Raw genomic sequence first — 17,810 nt, 5'->3', positions numbered from 1 at the left:
CAAGGCTCCCTTATGCAACTTGGATCTTTCTGAAGGCTGTTTTCATCCGATGGCAGTGACTGGCTGATCCCCAGAGGCTGCTCATCAGACCGTCTGCCAGTCCATCTGGATATCACACGCTCATCTGCACTGTTTGTGATCTTTAAGATGACTTAACAGGCTTTAATGATGTAACTGGAAATGTCCATTCTATTTAATCTATGGGTTCTTGCAAATGTATTCATGTATTTTTTTTCACAGTTTGCTACATTACAACACCAGACTTTGATTTTATCTGGATTTTATCTAAAGTGGTGGCTAATTAATGGTTTTTACATTTTCTCCAATAAAAATATGAGAAGTGTGGTGTGCTGTCTTTATCTGCGGTTGCAGTTGCTACAATTTGATGCTTATCTACCAGTTTTGCACACCTGGACACCAGCATTTTGTCCTTTCCTTTCAAAAACAACTCAAGCTCAGTGATGGCAAAAAAATTTGCCATCACATGGTACTGGTTTCAAAGCAGCCAGTCCAGGAGCACCAATAATTTTGCTTGACGTTGGGGGAGGGGGCGGGGGGGTGGAGGGGCCTCTACCCCCCCCACCCCTCCGACCAGCACAAAGCTCCAGCTCTTCTTACATTATTAGCTGTCTGTGATGTTACATTAAAGATGCATGACTGTCATGCAGTCTCACTCAGCACGAGCCTCCTGTGTGTGCTCGAGTTGCTGGCCAACAGAAAGAGGGACAAACACACATACACACACACACATGTTGTTCGTGTAAAAGTGCGGGAGTTTTCTCAAAGTCCAAATTTGTCATTTGACAGATGGATGTGGGAGGCTGTCACAGAGACTAAACGCTCCTGAGAGAGACAGAGAGAGCTGTCTGGTTGGATGGCGATAGTGAGCTCGGTGGACAGAGTGGGAGGGGGTTAGCCACACAGTATTGATATAATACAAGCGTTGAGTGCCCTGTCTGCCTGGTTGAGTGGTTCTTTGTGCTGTGGCATATGACTCCTGTGTGTTTTTTATTATATCAGTCATATGTGTGAGCAGGTAGATTGAATGAACGTAAAAGAGTTAGGTTTGTGTGTTAACCTCGCTCTGAAGTCCAGCTTAAATTAACTTCACACAAGTCTGGAAAAATGTGGAGAAGTATGGCATTTGATTTAAGTGGTTTCTAAGGATGGGTTAGTATGGAAAAATATTTGTTTTTCCATTCTTCTATCCATCCTTACAGTCTGTTTGTTGCAGAAATGCCTCCCATGAATTTGGTTTTATCATAACCATATTTAACCTCCTCCATATATAGGACTGTGCTGCACTGATTTTGCATCTAGGACACCAAGGAAAGTGACTCGGGTGTGGTGATAAGAGGATTTCTTTTTTAATCATAAGGTTTTCATAGAGACTGAAATTAAAGGAATTTAACAAATAGCACAGCATATCTAGTATAGGTTTCATTGGACTATTGAAATTCAGCTTCTACACAGGACCAGACATTCACTGAATCAGTAAATTCATGACCAAAACTTTATTACTTCTAACGAACAAAAGGATTAAAACCCCTGGAAGCTAGAGTCTGTAAAAGGATTGGATTTGACATGTAAATGTGTTGGAGCCATTAAATATTAAGAGGACTCAGTTGGCCACACACACGTCCTTCTCTGGTGTGTGTTTGCAAAGTCTCCCTGCTCGTATCAGTGTCCTAATTGGTCTAACAAGATTAATGAGGCGGACTAGATTCTTCTGCTCTCCCTCCTCCCATCTTTTTGTTGTCAGGGCGGGGAACCTCGTCTGCACACACACACAACCTGGTAAATCCAAGTCACGCTACAATCCATTTAACAGGGTGGTGAGGTAAAAGCCATCTTCTGCCACGGTGCCTGGAATTTTATTGGTGCTGAAACTGTTAATCAGTTACAGAAAATTAATGAGTAACTCACTTTTCCTCAGCTTTTTTCTCTAGTTTGGTCCAACTGAAAAAATAATAATTTTAAAAATCGCTTGACAAAGTCTGCAAAATTTATTCTGCAGACTTTGACCAGTTTGAGATTCTGATGATTCTGTAAAAATATCCAGTTCTCTCACGGTATTGACACACAGTTCAAATCAGAAAACGCTTTATTGTTTTTCTATTGCTAAAAAACAAACATAACAAAAATTTCACCCCGATATCTTGCAATGTTATCAATGAATTTATTGTTTCTGCATACAGAATTAGATATTCTTAGGATTCTTTTCTGTCCATTTTGATGGCTACTGCTTAGAGATGATAATAAATGGATTTACTCAAGATAAAAGAAACAAAAAGCATGTGCAATGTACTCTGTCATTTGATACAAAAAATTACTTTTTCCTACAGTCAAACTTTTCATTTTAGTGGATCCCCAGTATTAGCAGTCGGCGGACAGATGCTTGAAACTTTAAACTGACCTTCTCTCTAGTCTCAGTTCTAGTTCTAGTAAGCAGAAAAGAATAAAGTATTTGCCTTTTCTGACATAAAATCACCTCTTGAATTTTTTTAATATCCATTTTCTTCTTTTTTTTAATTCATATTTTTATTGATATTTTTGCATATGGAACAAAGGCGTTTACATATTCCAGGGTGCAAAAGTGTTGAGCATAAACAAACTGTTTACACCGCTGACTTTAAAATGCATGTTTTCAAGAACAAAGAACACATGCAGAACACCCCCAATAATAAAACATAGTGAAAGAAAATGAATAGTGAAAAACCCATAGCACATGGCACATGTGCACATGCATATACACACTTACACAAATATGTACACATCCGAAAAAACACACAAAAAGAAAAAAAAAGAAAAGAGCTGGGTACGCAGGGGGGTTTACATTGAAGCAACAAACTCAATAAATGGTTGCCATTTAGAGTATAATTTGTTCAAGTTATCTATTTTATTCTTTATTGCTGCATGCCCTGGTAAATCCTGCAGATTAATCACTCATCACAGGCACTATGTGATTTGTGCTTCGTTTCCAACTTCTAATTGTTCCCGTGCAACTAAGGCTCAGGTGTCCTAGTTACTGTCACATGCTGAAGGAATGATTGAGAACACTCCACATGGTTTGTGTTTGCTTTATCCTGAGTAAACTGATTGGGGGACATTTTGGCATCACTTGGTTTATGACAGCTCAAACAGAAACAGATGAGCTGAGCAATCCCAGAAGTAAAACAGTAGAAGTTTGACCAAGGGTGCAGTTCTTCCGCTGAAGGTTTTGTCCCACTTTCCTGTGCACTTTTCATGGTTAAATCTCACACTTTTATAAGTACAGATATAAAAGACTAACATGAATTCATAACAACGGAAAAAACAGACCCTACATAGATAAAACCTTTTATAACTTTTATAACTTTTTCATACCATATGGCAATTTTATAGTGTTTCTTGTTTTTATTGGAACATGTTGTACAGCAGGCATCTAACTAAATTTTCTAATTTTAACATTTCATTCCAGCTACAAGATTCAGCTTTTTGGCATTCCTAGTAATTTAATCCCTGAATTAAGCTGTCCTGGTTGCTTGGCAGTCTAAACTGATTGAAGTTCAGGAATTAACTTACATCCAGTTAAAGTACTTTACAGGAAAATTGGTCTGATGGTGAGAGTAACAGCAGCCATTATTGAAATAACAAATAATATCAAAGCTTTAATTCTTTCGATGAGGAAAAAAGAAGATAAAACTCAGGTTTCCATCAGGAAAACATCGCACTAAACCTCCTGTTATGGAAGAAAACACTCTTGAAGGCACCACATGATTCAAGTGGCCGTCGTCAGTGATGATGTGCAGTGTTTGGCTGGCGTGTCACCCCGGGAGCCGAGCACTAAATCAATAATGGTGCTGTCCATTTGCTGCGCTCTGTTCCAAATCAGTCTGAGTCCATCTTTCTACCGAAATCCCCACTGAGATGCGCTGTTATGCAAGAGGTTACATTTGGGGATTAGTACATCATTTTCAAGGGTAGACATCAAGAATCCAGAGGCATTTATAGGTCACAAATCCCATGCTGTCATGTGTTATACTTACAACAAAAGGATTTTTCAATGCTTGTCCTTACATCATTTGTATCTTTCAGTATGTTCAGTTTGAGGCTGATTCCTTTACATAAAAAAAACAGTCTACACAGATATTTTAAAGAAAAGTGTGTGAGTTATTTATTTATGTATTTGATTACCTATTATATTTTGTAGATCTGCATTTGACAGTGTATATTTTCTGCATAGATTGCAAGTAATTGCCTATGATGAGAGAGACTAAAGAAGAGTCCATTTAGTATTTGTTTGTGTTCTTTGCCTCATGTTCACCACTGCCTGATGGAAGTGTGGGTGTTGCTGCCTGTGTGTGTGTGTGTGTGTGTGTGTGTGTGTGTGTGTGTGTGTGTGCATGCGTGTGTGTCAGTCTGACTGTTGCATAAGAGGATCTGCTGCTGTCCCAGAGCTTAACGAAGGATTTAAGCCTCTCTTTCTCACTCTCTCTCCTGCGCTCTCTCCTTCCTGAGTTGTCTGCCCCTTTAGCACTCTGTTATACTTGCTAATCTCTGTAATTGCATGTACATTGTATGTGGATTGTGTAATTGCACTGTATGTTCCATTTTATATGCAGGTTGTCTAAGTATTAAGATTTTATTATTATAGTTTCTTGGATCATGTGTAAGTAGAGTTTATGCCAGAGATTACAACACAGCTGCCTTTTTATGTTTTTAACTGTTGTAAAAATGTAACAAAAAGATCTGTTGTTTAATAATTAACTTTGTTCACTGTGTGTTTTATCATTTTTGGCGTATGAACTGTCTGAGGCGCCTAAGTATCACTCATTACAAAAGCAAATATGCAGTAAATCAACAATTTCAATTTCAATTGAAGAAATACATTAACCAGGATTCAAAATATATTTTATATATTAGCAGAGATGACAATTTAAGGCAGAGTTTCATAATTATTTTTAAACCAAAGAAAAATACATTTATGAAATTTCCGATAGCTGTTTTAATCATCCTCTATTACCAATTAGCAGTATTAATGCAGTCCAGAGAATGTAGCTCCAGACCTGAAGGGATATTTCAGGTTATTTGATGTGATTTTTCTGGGAAGTTTTAACAGTTTTAACAGTAATAGCCCCTATTATTGTTAGTGTAATAGATGACATATTTCAATGGGTTTGTACAAAAGTAAAAAAAAAATATAAAAAAATGAGTGGTGCAATCTGAACAGCTGACATGCTTGTCTCTTGGTTTTAGCTGATTTTACACATTTAAAACCGATACAAACAATGCTAGTGGACGTAAACATTTTCACTTTTAAATGACAGTGAAGTTTGTTGCTGTTTACTAGGCAAAGTGACTGCTGACGCATCAGTATGCTGTAAATCCACCATGATCAGTCAACTTTAGCATTTTGTATCAGACTACCAGTTGTGCAGAGACACCAGGTCTCCATGTCTTCATGTCTTTATATTTCTGAAAATTAATATTTATAAAACCAACTGCGGTTTTCCGGCCTATAATGAATCTTTAAAAAACCTGGCCTGGCCGAATCTTAATTTTGGCAGATATCGATTTTTTTTTTTGTCTGAAAAGATACTAAATATAGCAAGAAAGTTGCTGAATTTTGTTGATCACAACCTCTAGTTATCAGTTCCAAACCCAGGATTTTTAATGGAAAACATAGACTGAAAGATAAAAGCATACAACAGGGCAACCTTTCTGTACTCCGTTTAGCCTTCCTGTTATCTGCTCAAGTCTGGCTGTCTCTTTTAAAAGAAACCTAGGTTAACCAGAGGTGGTTTCTTTGGCTTAGTTTTCCACCACATGGCTAAAAACAGCTAACTTTGAGTCTTGCTTCCTTATTATCAACTTCCACTCTGAAGATTGTAATTCAAGCAAACAGGTAGCTGTGTACTTCACAGCTACCTGTGAAGTACACAGCTACCTGTGAAGTATGGTGTGTTCACTGAAGAAAGATTAGATTTTTAAGTGTCTGACCAAACGTTTGTGGCTTCAGGTTTTGAATTATCTCATAGAGTTAATAATTTTTTTTTTAACTTTGTAATGTATCCAATGCTCCATCTATGTCTGAACAACTTTGCTGTGAAGGAAAAAGTGTCAGTAAGTGGCTCCTCCTTCTTTAGTAATTGATTTTTAAGCTGACTATCCTTTTTATTGACATCAACAAAATGCTTTTGAGTCTGCGGTCAGACACTTTCTTCCTGCCTTTGTGTAATTTGTGCACCGTGTGAGACATCATGGGAGTGAAGTTAACCCATCGCCGTTACGGCTGCTCTGAGGGAGACTCACAGAGAGGTTACAACAGCACAACATTGTGTGTTGGTACAGGGAATTAAACACTTTATGCAGTTCGATTTGGATGCTCAGCCGCTTTATCTGACTAACTGCTGCTGCACATGAGTGGGAAAGGCTCAATTTAATCAACTCTATCACTTCTGGTTTGAAACCTGACAGCTCTTTTTTTATTTTACTAAAGGCCAGAGTCAAGAGAATGGGAGAGCTTTTAAACAGAAGGTGTGAATGAAAAGTTCAAAGAATCCAGTTAGCGCATCACGTACAGATTTGCATTGAATAGCAGCAGTAAACGAGGTCCGTAATGACGCTGAAATAACAGTTATAAAGACAATGGAGCTAATGGTGATAATGATACAAGTGCTGGTGAGAAGTGTAATTCTGGTGAAGATAATGACCTCTTATGTGTGGGTTGTTGTGTTTGTTTGTGCTGGAGGACAGCCCCTTCTGCTGCACTTGCTGTTCTGCTGCGTTTTTCTCCCTCTGATTTACGTTTGTTTTCTCCCCCGTCTTTGTCTTTGCGCAGATTGACTTGGAGCCGGAGGGGAAGGTCTACGTGGTCATCGATCTGTCTGGATCCACCACTGAGGGTAAGAACACAGCAATGCGACATTTTAGTGCAAAACAAAGGGAGCACAGCACAGTTAGTATTACCAGAGCAGTGTTTCTTCTCATAACTGTGTGTTATTTGGTGGGAATTATAAGAGCAATCCAGAAAGGATGGGAATATTTAGAAAGTATACGCTGCATGTATTTTAATTCTTCTGATTATGTTGTGAGCTTCATGGCGTGTTGTTAGGAATATTAAAAAATTTACTGTTTAGCCTTCGAAATTTTAATTCCCCCCAAGCAGAATAAAAATAATGCATTTATATGTTAATATCCACCACAAACCAAAAACTTGTTTCAGTCTCGCGTTTGTGCAATTTGGATGTGTGTGCGCTTCTCTCCTGCTAGAAGTGTAGCAGGAGAAAAGCCTTATTTTTCCCTCAAGAAGAGTAAACATTATACACATACAGTTGACACCTGAAGTTTGCATACAACAAGCAAAAACACACACAAACCTTTGTTTTTTACACTCTGAAGTTAAATCCAACCAAAATTCTCTTGTTTTAGATCAGTTGCCACTTTATAACCACTTTGAGTTTGTGCTTTTCCATCTGGAAAACCCAGTTGCCCCTGAGGTTTACCTTGTTAGATGACGTCTTCAATATTTCCTCATAATGTTCTCTCCTCATTATGCCATTTATTTTACAAAATGCACCCATTCCTCCTGCAGCATAACAACCTTATAACAAGATACTGCCACCTTCATGCCTTACATTTGGGATGGTGTTCCCAACAAACTTCTCAATTTTTTCTCCAAATGCAACAATCTGCTTTTTTTTTTTTTTTAATGTTTCTTTTGGAATAATGGCTTTCGGTACCGGACATGTTTCACTGTCTTACCAGCTTCAGCAGCATTTTCAGAAACTCTTTTATTCTGAGGTGGATTTGTACATTTTGGATCAAGAACCGGTCTTCTTCCTGAACATTATGATGGTTGGACATTTTCATTATGACGCATATAATTGTTTGAACAGATTAGCGCGGCACCTCCAAGCATCGATAAATTGTTCCCAAGGATGATCCAGACTTTTGCAGCTCCACAGTTCTCTTCCTGATATCTTCATTGATTTCTTTTGAATTTCCGATTGTGTCAAACAAGAAAGCGGTTCATTTCAGGTGTGGCTTTAAAATAGCCACACCTGAAATAGCTATTTCAGGTGTGGATCTAATACCTCCTAACAGGTGTTAGATTGGTGTTAGATTGGTCATTGATTGGTCATTGAGAGACTGAATTTAAACTCTTTTCTTTGATTAGCTGCATGGATTTTGTCAATTTCAGTAAATGAGGCATTATAACAACCTTCTTTGAATGCGTGTTATCCAAATAAGTGATGGACGAAGCAGCTTGCTCATAAAGTGCTCTGATGCAAAGAGAATAGCACATTTTGATCCATTTCAGAAGCAAATAAAAATCAATTATTCAGGCTTTTATGTTTGCGGTCTGATTAATTGATTGGAATTGTCAGTCTGCATGGATAGCATCATTAAAAATGTGTCCCATATGGTTCATAATTACAAATAAATGTCTCTTGTGATAAGTTCTTTTCATTTACATATAATGTTTTATTTATATAGCAATAAACTGCCTGGTCTAAATGTACATTTTATTCATGTAGATATGCTATAAAATTAAAGACATGTAGCAGCGCTGAATTCTGCCTTTATGTGGGAACCGGTCCACTGTCTAAATAAACCCATCAGTAGTCATAAAGTCATAAAGGGTTAATTATTCATTTCAAATTTGATATTTCAGTCACATTACCAGCTTGTAGTTTATCTAAACAGTCAATTGCTTTATTTTACTTCCTGTGCCATTTGCTTATTGATACCTTTGGTGAAAACGTGTTAAGGAAAAAGACCATAAAATACATTTGTCTTTTACTGTGGTGACATAATCTTAAACATATTTTAATTCAAGTAGAACTAAAAGGTAGCTGTTCAAGAAATGACTCAAGCAAGAGTAAACAGGTATTTGGTAAAAAGGCTACTGAAGTATTGAGCCAAACATTAATCATTTCATATTTAAAAGTTATATCATCAGACGGACCAAAATGTATATGTTATGTGGAAATTTTGGTATTTTAAAGATAAAAATAATTCATGTAAATGATTACAAAATAACAAAATCAGGCAAAAATAATAATTTTGTCCAGATGAATTTTGTTCAATGAAACTTTTGCAAAAAAGTTGCAAAACTGCAGGTGAATCTTTGTTTAAAACAAGCTTGTTCATCGTGCACCCAGTGTGCTTTAACACAGTGGGTAAAGCATACATATACTTTACTCGAGGAAGAGTAGTGATACTTCATAATAAAGTTACTCAAGTAAAAGTAAAAAGTATATTGTAGTAAAAAATACTTCCAAAATTACCTTGTTTTTTTTTTTTTTGCCAAAAAGTTACTCAAGTAAATGTAACTATCTACTCATGAAGATGAGCACTCATCTGCCTCATTTGAGTGCTACGTTCTCTTGTCTTTCCCATTTTGAAGAGGGGCATCTTTGCGTTTGTGATGTTACGTTTGTGGCCGTGGCTTGTTTCCGCTGCCCCCAAGTGGTTGCTGGATAACACAAACAACAAACACCCTGAAAGTTGTCAGCTCCCTGCCCTAAGGGCAGGATCTATAAAAGGTGCGCATTCCTAAAAAGCATTCCTAGATCCGTCCTTATTACTCCTCCTTTCTCTGTCTCTTCTGTTTCCATTAAATAAACATGTAAACATCCAGAATGCCTCTCTCCGTCCACACAAATTTCCTCGATCACATGCCACCCGATAAGAGCGGTTTTTGCCCGCGCACATGCATCCTTGCACCTGGTTATAAATAGAAACGTTCTCTGCCTGGCACTCAGCGTCTGTGTGCGTGTGTGTGTGTGTGTTTTTTTGTGATGGTGCTTGGATAACCTGACCAGATGAGAACACAGCAGAGAGGCCTGGCAGATTGCTTCTGCAGAGGATATCTCTGTTTAAATGCGGACAAAGACAGGAGACGAGAAAGCGAGCAGATTCTTAAAATAGAGGGTGATATTGAACCAGGGATTACCACACATACGCACGCACACACACACACACACACACACACACACACACACACACACACACACACACACACACACACACACACACACACACACACACACACACACACTGCAGGAGCAGCAGCAGACTCGGGCGTCCATGTCTTGCCCTCCTCATGGATGATTGGCCACTCTGTGGTGACCTCACAATCCACTCTCCACCCACTCCTGAACTTTCTCTCTTCAGTTCAGCCGGCTCAGGAGCTCGTCACGTTAATGCATGCTGATAAAAACAAATGGTGTGTCTGTGTGTGTGCATGTGTGCGCGCGTGTGTGCGTGTGTGTGTGCGTGTGCGTGAGTGTGTGTGTGCTGGTGGAAAGGAGTAATGGTTGCAGAGATGGAGGGTGAGAAGTAGAGGAAGACGGGGTATTTTTAGTAGATTTATTTTTTTCCCCTGGTGCAATCTGTTCTCTGCAGCTTTAGAAACTGGAAGGACATCTTTGTCTGCTTCTTATTTCTCCACTTTTCTCTCTATCCCGTTACATCTGTTGTTTCAAAGATGAACACACCTATGATGTCATTTAAACTGAGAATATTCAGAGATTTTATTTGTAGATGTCTCACTCAGTTACTTGAACTTAACCAAAACTAAACAAATTGTTTGGGTTTTCTGAGATTATTTCCATAGAAACTCTGAAATGTGACTTTTAAAGATACATTTTTACTTACACCAAATATCTGTTGTCTCTAAAAATGTAGAAGCTGTATTTCACCTTTACCTTTTTCTTTTCTTTTGTAGCATAAAATTGTCAAGATAATACTTATGAAACTACATAAACCTTCTCTTCTTTTGTTCATCGTGTGTAATTTTGCTGGCTTTCTTTCTGCTTGCTAAGGCTTACAGGTTAGTGTTATCTTTCTTCTAAGTACAATAATGCATTGTCGTTAAAGACCTGTGTTGATTTAATCAGATTTTCAATCTGACTGCTGTATCTCGGCACATTATACGGCTTTAATGTGGTACATACTATAGTTTGGTTGTTTATATAGAAAGTACTGGATTTACGAGATCAAACCAAAATGTTGTAAAATTAAAAATCCCATTTTTTTGATTGACGTAGAGAAAGTACAGCTGGGTGTCCATAGTGCAGTCCTGGAAGTGATTTTGACCATAATACAAAAATGGCAGTTAAATAAAGTCTCACAGTGACATGCCATTAAAAAAAACATACTGACTAATTAAAATCTTTTAAAAATGGAAGGTGCAACACAAAGTGCTAATCTTTTATCAACCATGTTTTTCTCTTCTAATTGAAGTTCATAGCAAATACTGAACCGCAAACTTTGACATTAAAATTGCTTAAAACAAGAGTTTTTCTAAGAAAGTGACCCATGTTCTGTTGTTGTTGCTCAGAAAACAATGTGAAGTTGCATTTGTTCATCCATCCATGAATGAGGATGGATGTATACGTTTTTTTTCTTGTATTATAACCTTTTGTTTCTGCGAAACACTTTGTGTTGCCTTCATTGTGCGTGAAAAAGTCTCAATCAAACAGATTAGCTGATTGTCAGCAAGTCTGATGATCTCAGTTTGTGAACTCAATGCAATGTAGCAAAGTCAGAAATTCTCTTTTTCTTGCTTTAAAGTCAGAGTCTCGGTTATAGAGACCAGGTTTAAAAAAGCATCTACCTTTACATTTGTGGAAAAGTTATAAGCTTTGTGAGATGGACTTCACTTTGACGAGTCATGTTGTGGCATTTTATTGTTACAATCACATGGCACATAGTTTCTTCTCGTGTAATGAAGTGTGGTGCTCGGGGAATACAGATAATATCAGACAACCGCGTCACAAGGTTTACTGTAGATTTATTGTCCTTTGAAGATCCATTTTGTTTCTATCAAGCCGCTACTTTGATGTTGCTGTCGGCTTCCTGCTTGTTTTTGTCAAATTTGGACATTCGTGTTTCTGTTTATTTGGCGTCCGTCTCCCAGACGCTTGTTCTTCAGGTCCAGAGTACGGCCGTCTCCAAGACAATAACTCTTAGCAGTTGTTAGGCCTCTTCTCCTCTACTACTCAGTGTGTGTGTGTGTGTGTGTGTGTGTGTGTGTGTGTGTGTGTGTGTGTGTGTGTGTGGGTGTGTGTGTGTGTGTGTGTGTGTGTGCGTGTGTGCGTGCGTGCGTGTGTGTGTGTGTGCGTGTGTGTCCGAGACAGATGGACGATGTATTATGTAAAGCAAAATGATTTCCGTAATGGACTATTTAGCTGCTGCTCCCCCCCGACCAACGTGCATCACGCACAGATACAGGAATACAGATTTACACCCGTATCCACATACACAAACTTCCTAGACATCCTGTCTGTAATCGAACTGTGGAGAGGCTCAGCAGTAACCACATCTACAGCATACCCCGGAGAGAGACGCTGGTGGAGTGAGAGAAAGGCTAACTAGGACAGGAGCGCCGAGGGAAGCAGTGTGTGTGGGAGTGAGAGTGGAGGTGGTTCTCTTGTCTTAAGGTTACTCTTGGAAAGCATTTATCTATCGGGGGGATGCAGAGAGGATGTAAAAAGGACTGGTTGGATGTTGTTCACCGAGGAGGAGTATTTTAATATGCTGTCCTTCGTTTTTGTGCCCACACACGGCAGTATAAATAGCTTTCCACACGTATATAGATGCATAGGCCTCCGGTAGGTGTAGGTCTTTTTTAAAGAGGGAGGAAGGACTGAGGAGGCATTGAGTGATTAGACATCCTGAGCAACATGATGCAAAATCCCGATTTGTACAAACCGTTGCACTAAGAATAAAAAGAGTTGTTGGAAGAAAGTTTGTGGCTGAATTCGAGATGAGGACTTTGAGTCTGAGAGCTTGAGTCACATTTAAGTTGCGAAAAAAGATTTGTGGTGAGATTAGAGCTGAAACGATTAATCGCATTAATCGTGATGAATGAATTGAAAGAACCGTCAACTGATTTAGTAATTGATTAATTCATACCTAGAGTATACAGACTCAAAAATGAAAAATTTTCTTATAGCACCTATTAAGCCAAAACTGTACAAATAATACATACATTTTGCATTCAAGATAAAATAAACCCTTTTTCATGTGTAAATCTGAACTCCTCAAGTGGCAGTTTTAACATCACCTGGATCAAATTCTGTAAAATGAAACCATCTCCCATTAAGCACCTTTTAAATTCAAATCATCAATCAGTTAATAGATAAAACATAATCAATAGGTCAGTCCTATTTAAGCAGAAATGGCTGAACTTTTCACATCTTGATGTTCGAAGTATTTTTTTAGCTGCATCCTTTGCTACAAATCATCAAGTGTTCACTCAAGGATTGCCATTATTGCATTTTAGTCAATAAAATATTTATTTCCTTATTTATAAAAGGAATTGAATTATTTATTTTGCATCTTAATATGTTTCTAATATTGTGCAAAAAAGACGTGATTAAATGAAAAATGTGCAGGATGTGCTGATTTTTACCAGAGAATAATCGGTTACTAAAATAATTATTATTTACGGCTATAGGTGAGATATATACTGCTCAAAAAAATAAAAGGAACACTTAAGTGTTTACTTAAGTGTTTAAGTGTTCCCTTTATTTTTTTGAGCAGTGTAGTTAAGTTGCAGAAAGAAAGAGTAAAGACGTTGCTTAGTCTCAAGTAATACTTTTTAAATTACCAAAAAAAAAAACAGACTCAAGACTCACACTAAAAATTTAAGACTTGATTAGTACGCAAATTGTACTTAAGTCACAAAAACAAACGCTCAAGATTTAGATTTGAATTTTGCTTAAGTGGGAAAAGCAAAAACTGCTTAGATGCGCAAAAATACTTGATCATATTCGAATATATTCCAACATAAATTACATATACCAGACTTTATACATAATAGAAGCACTGACGCAGTTGACATAGCTGACAGAATTGTAAAATTTCCTAAAAATCCAGAAAAGTTGTGTTTCTCTGTCCTGAACATAAAGGCAAACAAACGCAGTAGTGTCTTCATTCTGTCTCCTGAGTTCCCAGAACGAACCCGAGCCGGGCTCTGATAACGGTTGAGACGTTTCTGCACTCATTAATTAAGCTACAGGCTAAGCAGTACGCTGTTGGTCTTCCTTCGTTACAGGATGAGAGATCAACTAACCAGTTTTGCTTCCACAACATATCGTCTAGCCACTGAAGTTCCACTTATGTCAAGTTGGCATAAGTGGGTCCATGTGCAGTCAGGTCAGTTTGCTGCTATCAAAATGACATGATCATAAGTGTTTACATGCACAGCGTTTGGATCATCAACCGGCATAAGCTACCCCTCTCATCTGGATTACAATTTTATTCAGATTGAGCAGAATTACTTACATAGTACATTTTTATTTATTCTGATTACTTACGTCCATGTGAAAGTGACTACTGACTCAAAACTTAAGTCTGTCCTGTGGTTTGGCGTATGAGTCTGTCTCATGTGATTAAGCCAGTACGTAAGGCACAGACAGTGTACACCTCTGATAAGGATGCACATTCTCCTGTGAAAGGGTGCGTTTGATTTATAGCCCCGGGAAGTTCAATGAAGCTGTGCTAACAATGGCTCAGAACAATCTGTTCTTGTGAGCTGCAGCCTAATGATCACATGGCTGTCCCTCACGCGGACGTCTGCAAAAAGTGCTTTTGGATTATTTCAGAACAAAATAACTTTTTATCTCTCACAATTATAAACGTGTTTTTAATACACAAAGATTCATTTTAACAGGCATTTTTCCTGTATTTTATTGTAATTTAATATAACAATGTTGTTTGCTACGTTTTTGCATACATTTTAAAAATGCTCAATCTACTCTTACATTCTAGGTTATAAAAATTATTCATTTAAAATTTTTGTAGTTTCACAATTTAAAAAAAAACTGTTTTTCTTGGATTTTATGTTTTTTGTCTGATTCACCGCTGTCAGCTGCACCTAATTCAGCTTCATCTCATAAATTATTTACACACTTTTTAGTATGCATATCTATATAACACTAAATAAAGATGCTAGATGGTGGGACCTAAACATAAAACACCAAACAAGACAATATAAAACGTTTATTTTAAGAGAAATATAAAGCTGAGGTGAAGTTATGCCAAAAACTATTACTCCAATTCATTTTCAAGCTTATTCACAGCAGTTCATGTCATGGTTTCAGTAAATACTTCAATGGGATTTGAGACCTGACTTGGACTTTAAAAAAAAAGGTGATACTTGACTTGTGCTGGGAGACCTGACTTGGATTTCCCCCTCATATACTTGAGACTTGTTTTATGCACAGAGATAAAAACACTGAAATGGAAAACTTGACACTAAATTTTGGGCAAGACACTTAAGACACGAGCTGAACCCCTCAAAGATTTGGTCATTGACTTTGACTAGAAGCAAAAAACGTCAGACCTAACTTGGATTTGTCCCTCAGAAACCAGAGTTGACTCAAAATGAACAAATTGAGAGTCTTGACTTGGACATGGAGAGAAAAACCAGAGACTTGACTTGGAAGTGGCCCTTAAAAAACCTGTGTGTGTGTGTTTTTAATCGGCAGCCTCAGGGACAAACGAGAATGAGGAGAGGGTTTTCCGCGAGAGGATCGGTCCTCGCCAGCGACAAGGAGCCGTCCGAAGACGCGTCCATCAAGTCAATGGACACAAGTTCATGGCCACCTACCTGAGGCAACCAACCTACTGCTCACATTGCAGAGATTTTATCTGGTAGGCAACACATAAGCACACCTGTTGCAGCTCATTTGCATCAGAAGTTGAGTTTCTTTTAACCCGCCTGGCTGATAACGCCGCCTGCTCTTGTGTGTGATCCGATAGGGGTGTGCTGGGAAAGCAGGGATACCAGTGTCAGAGTGAGTACTTTTCCCCGACCCTGTCCAAATTTATCATGTAACATTGCACTTTATTTATTATTGAAGCAGGAGAACACGGGAGAGGATTACATGTTGCTGAGTGACGGGTGTGATTTGTTCTGGAGTGTGGTAATTCATTGTCATTACCACACCAAGTGCTTAACACTTTAAAAAATGCAGAGCAGGACTCGTCTGCAAAACAACATGCACAGTTAATGCATGAATAAGGTTGTGCCACGAACATGTGATAGTTTGTTTGTGGAAATTCTTACCAGCAAAGACTCGAACTCGACACACCAGAGTCATCAAATCCCCCAAGAATTATGTGGGAATTAGAAACCCCAGCATGGAAGTCATTTGGCATTCGATGAGGTTTAAATGCCCTCATCAGTAATTCAATCTGGGCTTCCTGGGTTTCACATCTACTCACTGATAACTTAAATAGCTTTAACTCTTCTGGGACAGCTTACTGTGTTTTAATTAGAGTACTTTTTATATGTTTATCAGATACAGTTTGGCTTAAGTTTCTGAGCAGCCTGAAGGAATCTTGATTGTCTTAGCGAACCAGACGCCATTAGCTCTGTGCAGCCCTTCCTGCAGCTCAGCTGGTTTGCTTCTGGATATTTTGTTTTTGGAACTGCTCTTCTAAAAATACTTCTAAAATATTAAATATTATTTTATTTTTATTATTTACATTTTTTATTGAATTAGATAAATATTATATGATAATAATAATAATAATTAGTGGAATTATTATTATTATTATTATTATTATTATTATTGACTGCAAAAACACAAAATCTTACCAAGTAGTTTTGGTCTACTGTCTAGTGCAAATATCTTAACACACTTAAAATAAGACTAAATTATCTTAAGTATAACCTTTCTTTTACTTAAAACAAGATCCTACATGTTTCTGAGAAGTAACTAGTTAGTTTTGTCTTATTTCAAGACAAAACTTGAAATAAGACAAAGATGTTTCAAGTATACTACTACTAAGATATTTGCACTAGAAATTGGACCAAAACTTCTTGGTAAGATTTTGTATTATAAGTATTTTTGGTTAGAAGGATTTTCCAGCGGTGCAAAAACATGTTTTGACGTTTTCAGAAGAAACAAAATTAAGTGGACGAAAATAACCAGCTGGAATTACATGATACTGGTTAGTTTAAAAAGTCCTTTTAACATCTAAAACTTTTCAATACATGCATTGATTTTCTTGGGTAGCAGGACGTTCAGCTGCTTCCCAGACAGGACGCTTGTAGCTTAACACCTGTAGTTTAAAAAAATCTGTACATTTAACACACTAACTGTCCATGTTTTTCCTCACTGGAAATATTTCCAAATTTCTGTCAGCCAGCTGACTGGCAGCGGGGTAACTGCAGCGCTAGACATTAAACACTCCAGCACTTTCTATCACATCTCATGAGAAAGATACCAGACTTTAAGATTTATCTATAAATTTTCATTATTTTGAAGAATTAAGATATTTTTATTTTGTCGTATTAAAATTAAAAATCAGTCACTTATCCATTTGTTTCCTTTTAACTTCAATAATAGTAGATCCTTTAAACTCATGTCCATTTTGTTAAATTAATCAGTATCTGCCAAACTTCAATTACAACAGCAGAGGAGTGATTGCAATGCATTGGTGCTTTCAGTATGTACCTGTGTTGTCCATAAGCGCTGCCATCTGCTCATCATCACCACGTGCGCTGGGATGAAGAAGCAAGATGAAACAGCCGAGGAGGTAAATATGTGCCAGTTAAATCCACGTGTCTGCATGTACTGTAAACATCTTTTCTCCCTCTTTGTCTGACTGTTAGGACCATCTAGTTCTTAAATGCCAAAATGTGACACAAAAAAAAATGTTTGTGCACCTTGTAATACCTTGAAATATGCCCACAATTGTGCCTCCATGTTGTGAACTAGAAGCTCACATAGCCAAGATTTCATATTCTGGGCTTCTGAATTTGAAAAAGTAATAGAGATTTTTCTTATTGTTTTAGCATT

The 17,810-nt window shown here is 37.6% G+C and overlaps 1 protein-coding gene across 1 annotated transcript in view; it reads left to right on the top strand.

The window, feature by feature from the left end:
- Window positions 1–17,810, top strand: part of prkcea (protein kinase C, epsilon a) — a 48,704-nt gene that overhangs the window by 13,840 nt on the left and 17,054 nt on the right. Inside the window, exons 2-5 of the mRNA XM_081600609.1 lie at window positions 6,824–6,887; window positions 15,489–15,654; window positions 15,763–15,797; window positions 17,459–17,547. Of these exons, the coding sequence (XP_081456735.1) occupies window positions 6,824–6,887; window positions 15,489–15,654; window positions 15,763–15,797; window positions 17,459–17,547 (354 nt within the window). The remainder of the gene's footprint in view (window positions 1–6,823; window positions 6,888–15,488; window positions 15,655–15,762; window positions 15,798–17,458; window positions 17,548–17,810) is intronic.

The sequence above is a fragment of the Poecilia reticulata genome, chromosome 19 (assembly GCF_904066995.2).
Source record: "Poecilia reticulata chromosome 19, P_reticulata-male-v2, whole genome shotgun sequence".
Classification (NCBI taxonomy): domain Eukaryota; kingdom Metazoa; phylum Chordata; class Actinopteri; order Cyprinodontiformes; family Poeciliidae; genus Poecilia; species Poecilia reticulata.
This window is presented reverse-complemented; position numbering and strand designations above follow the sequence as displayed.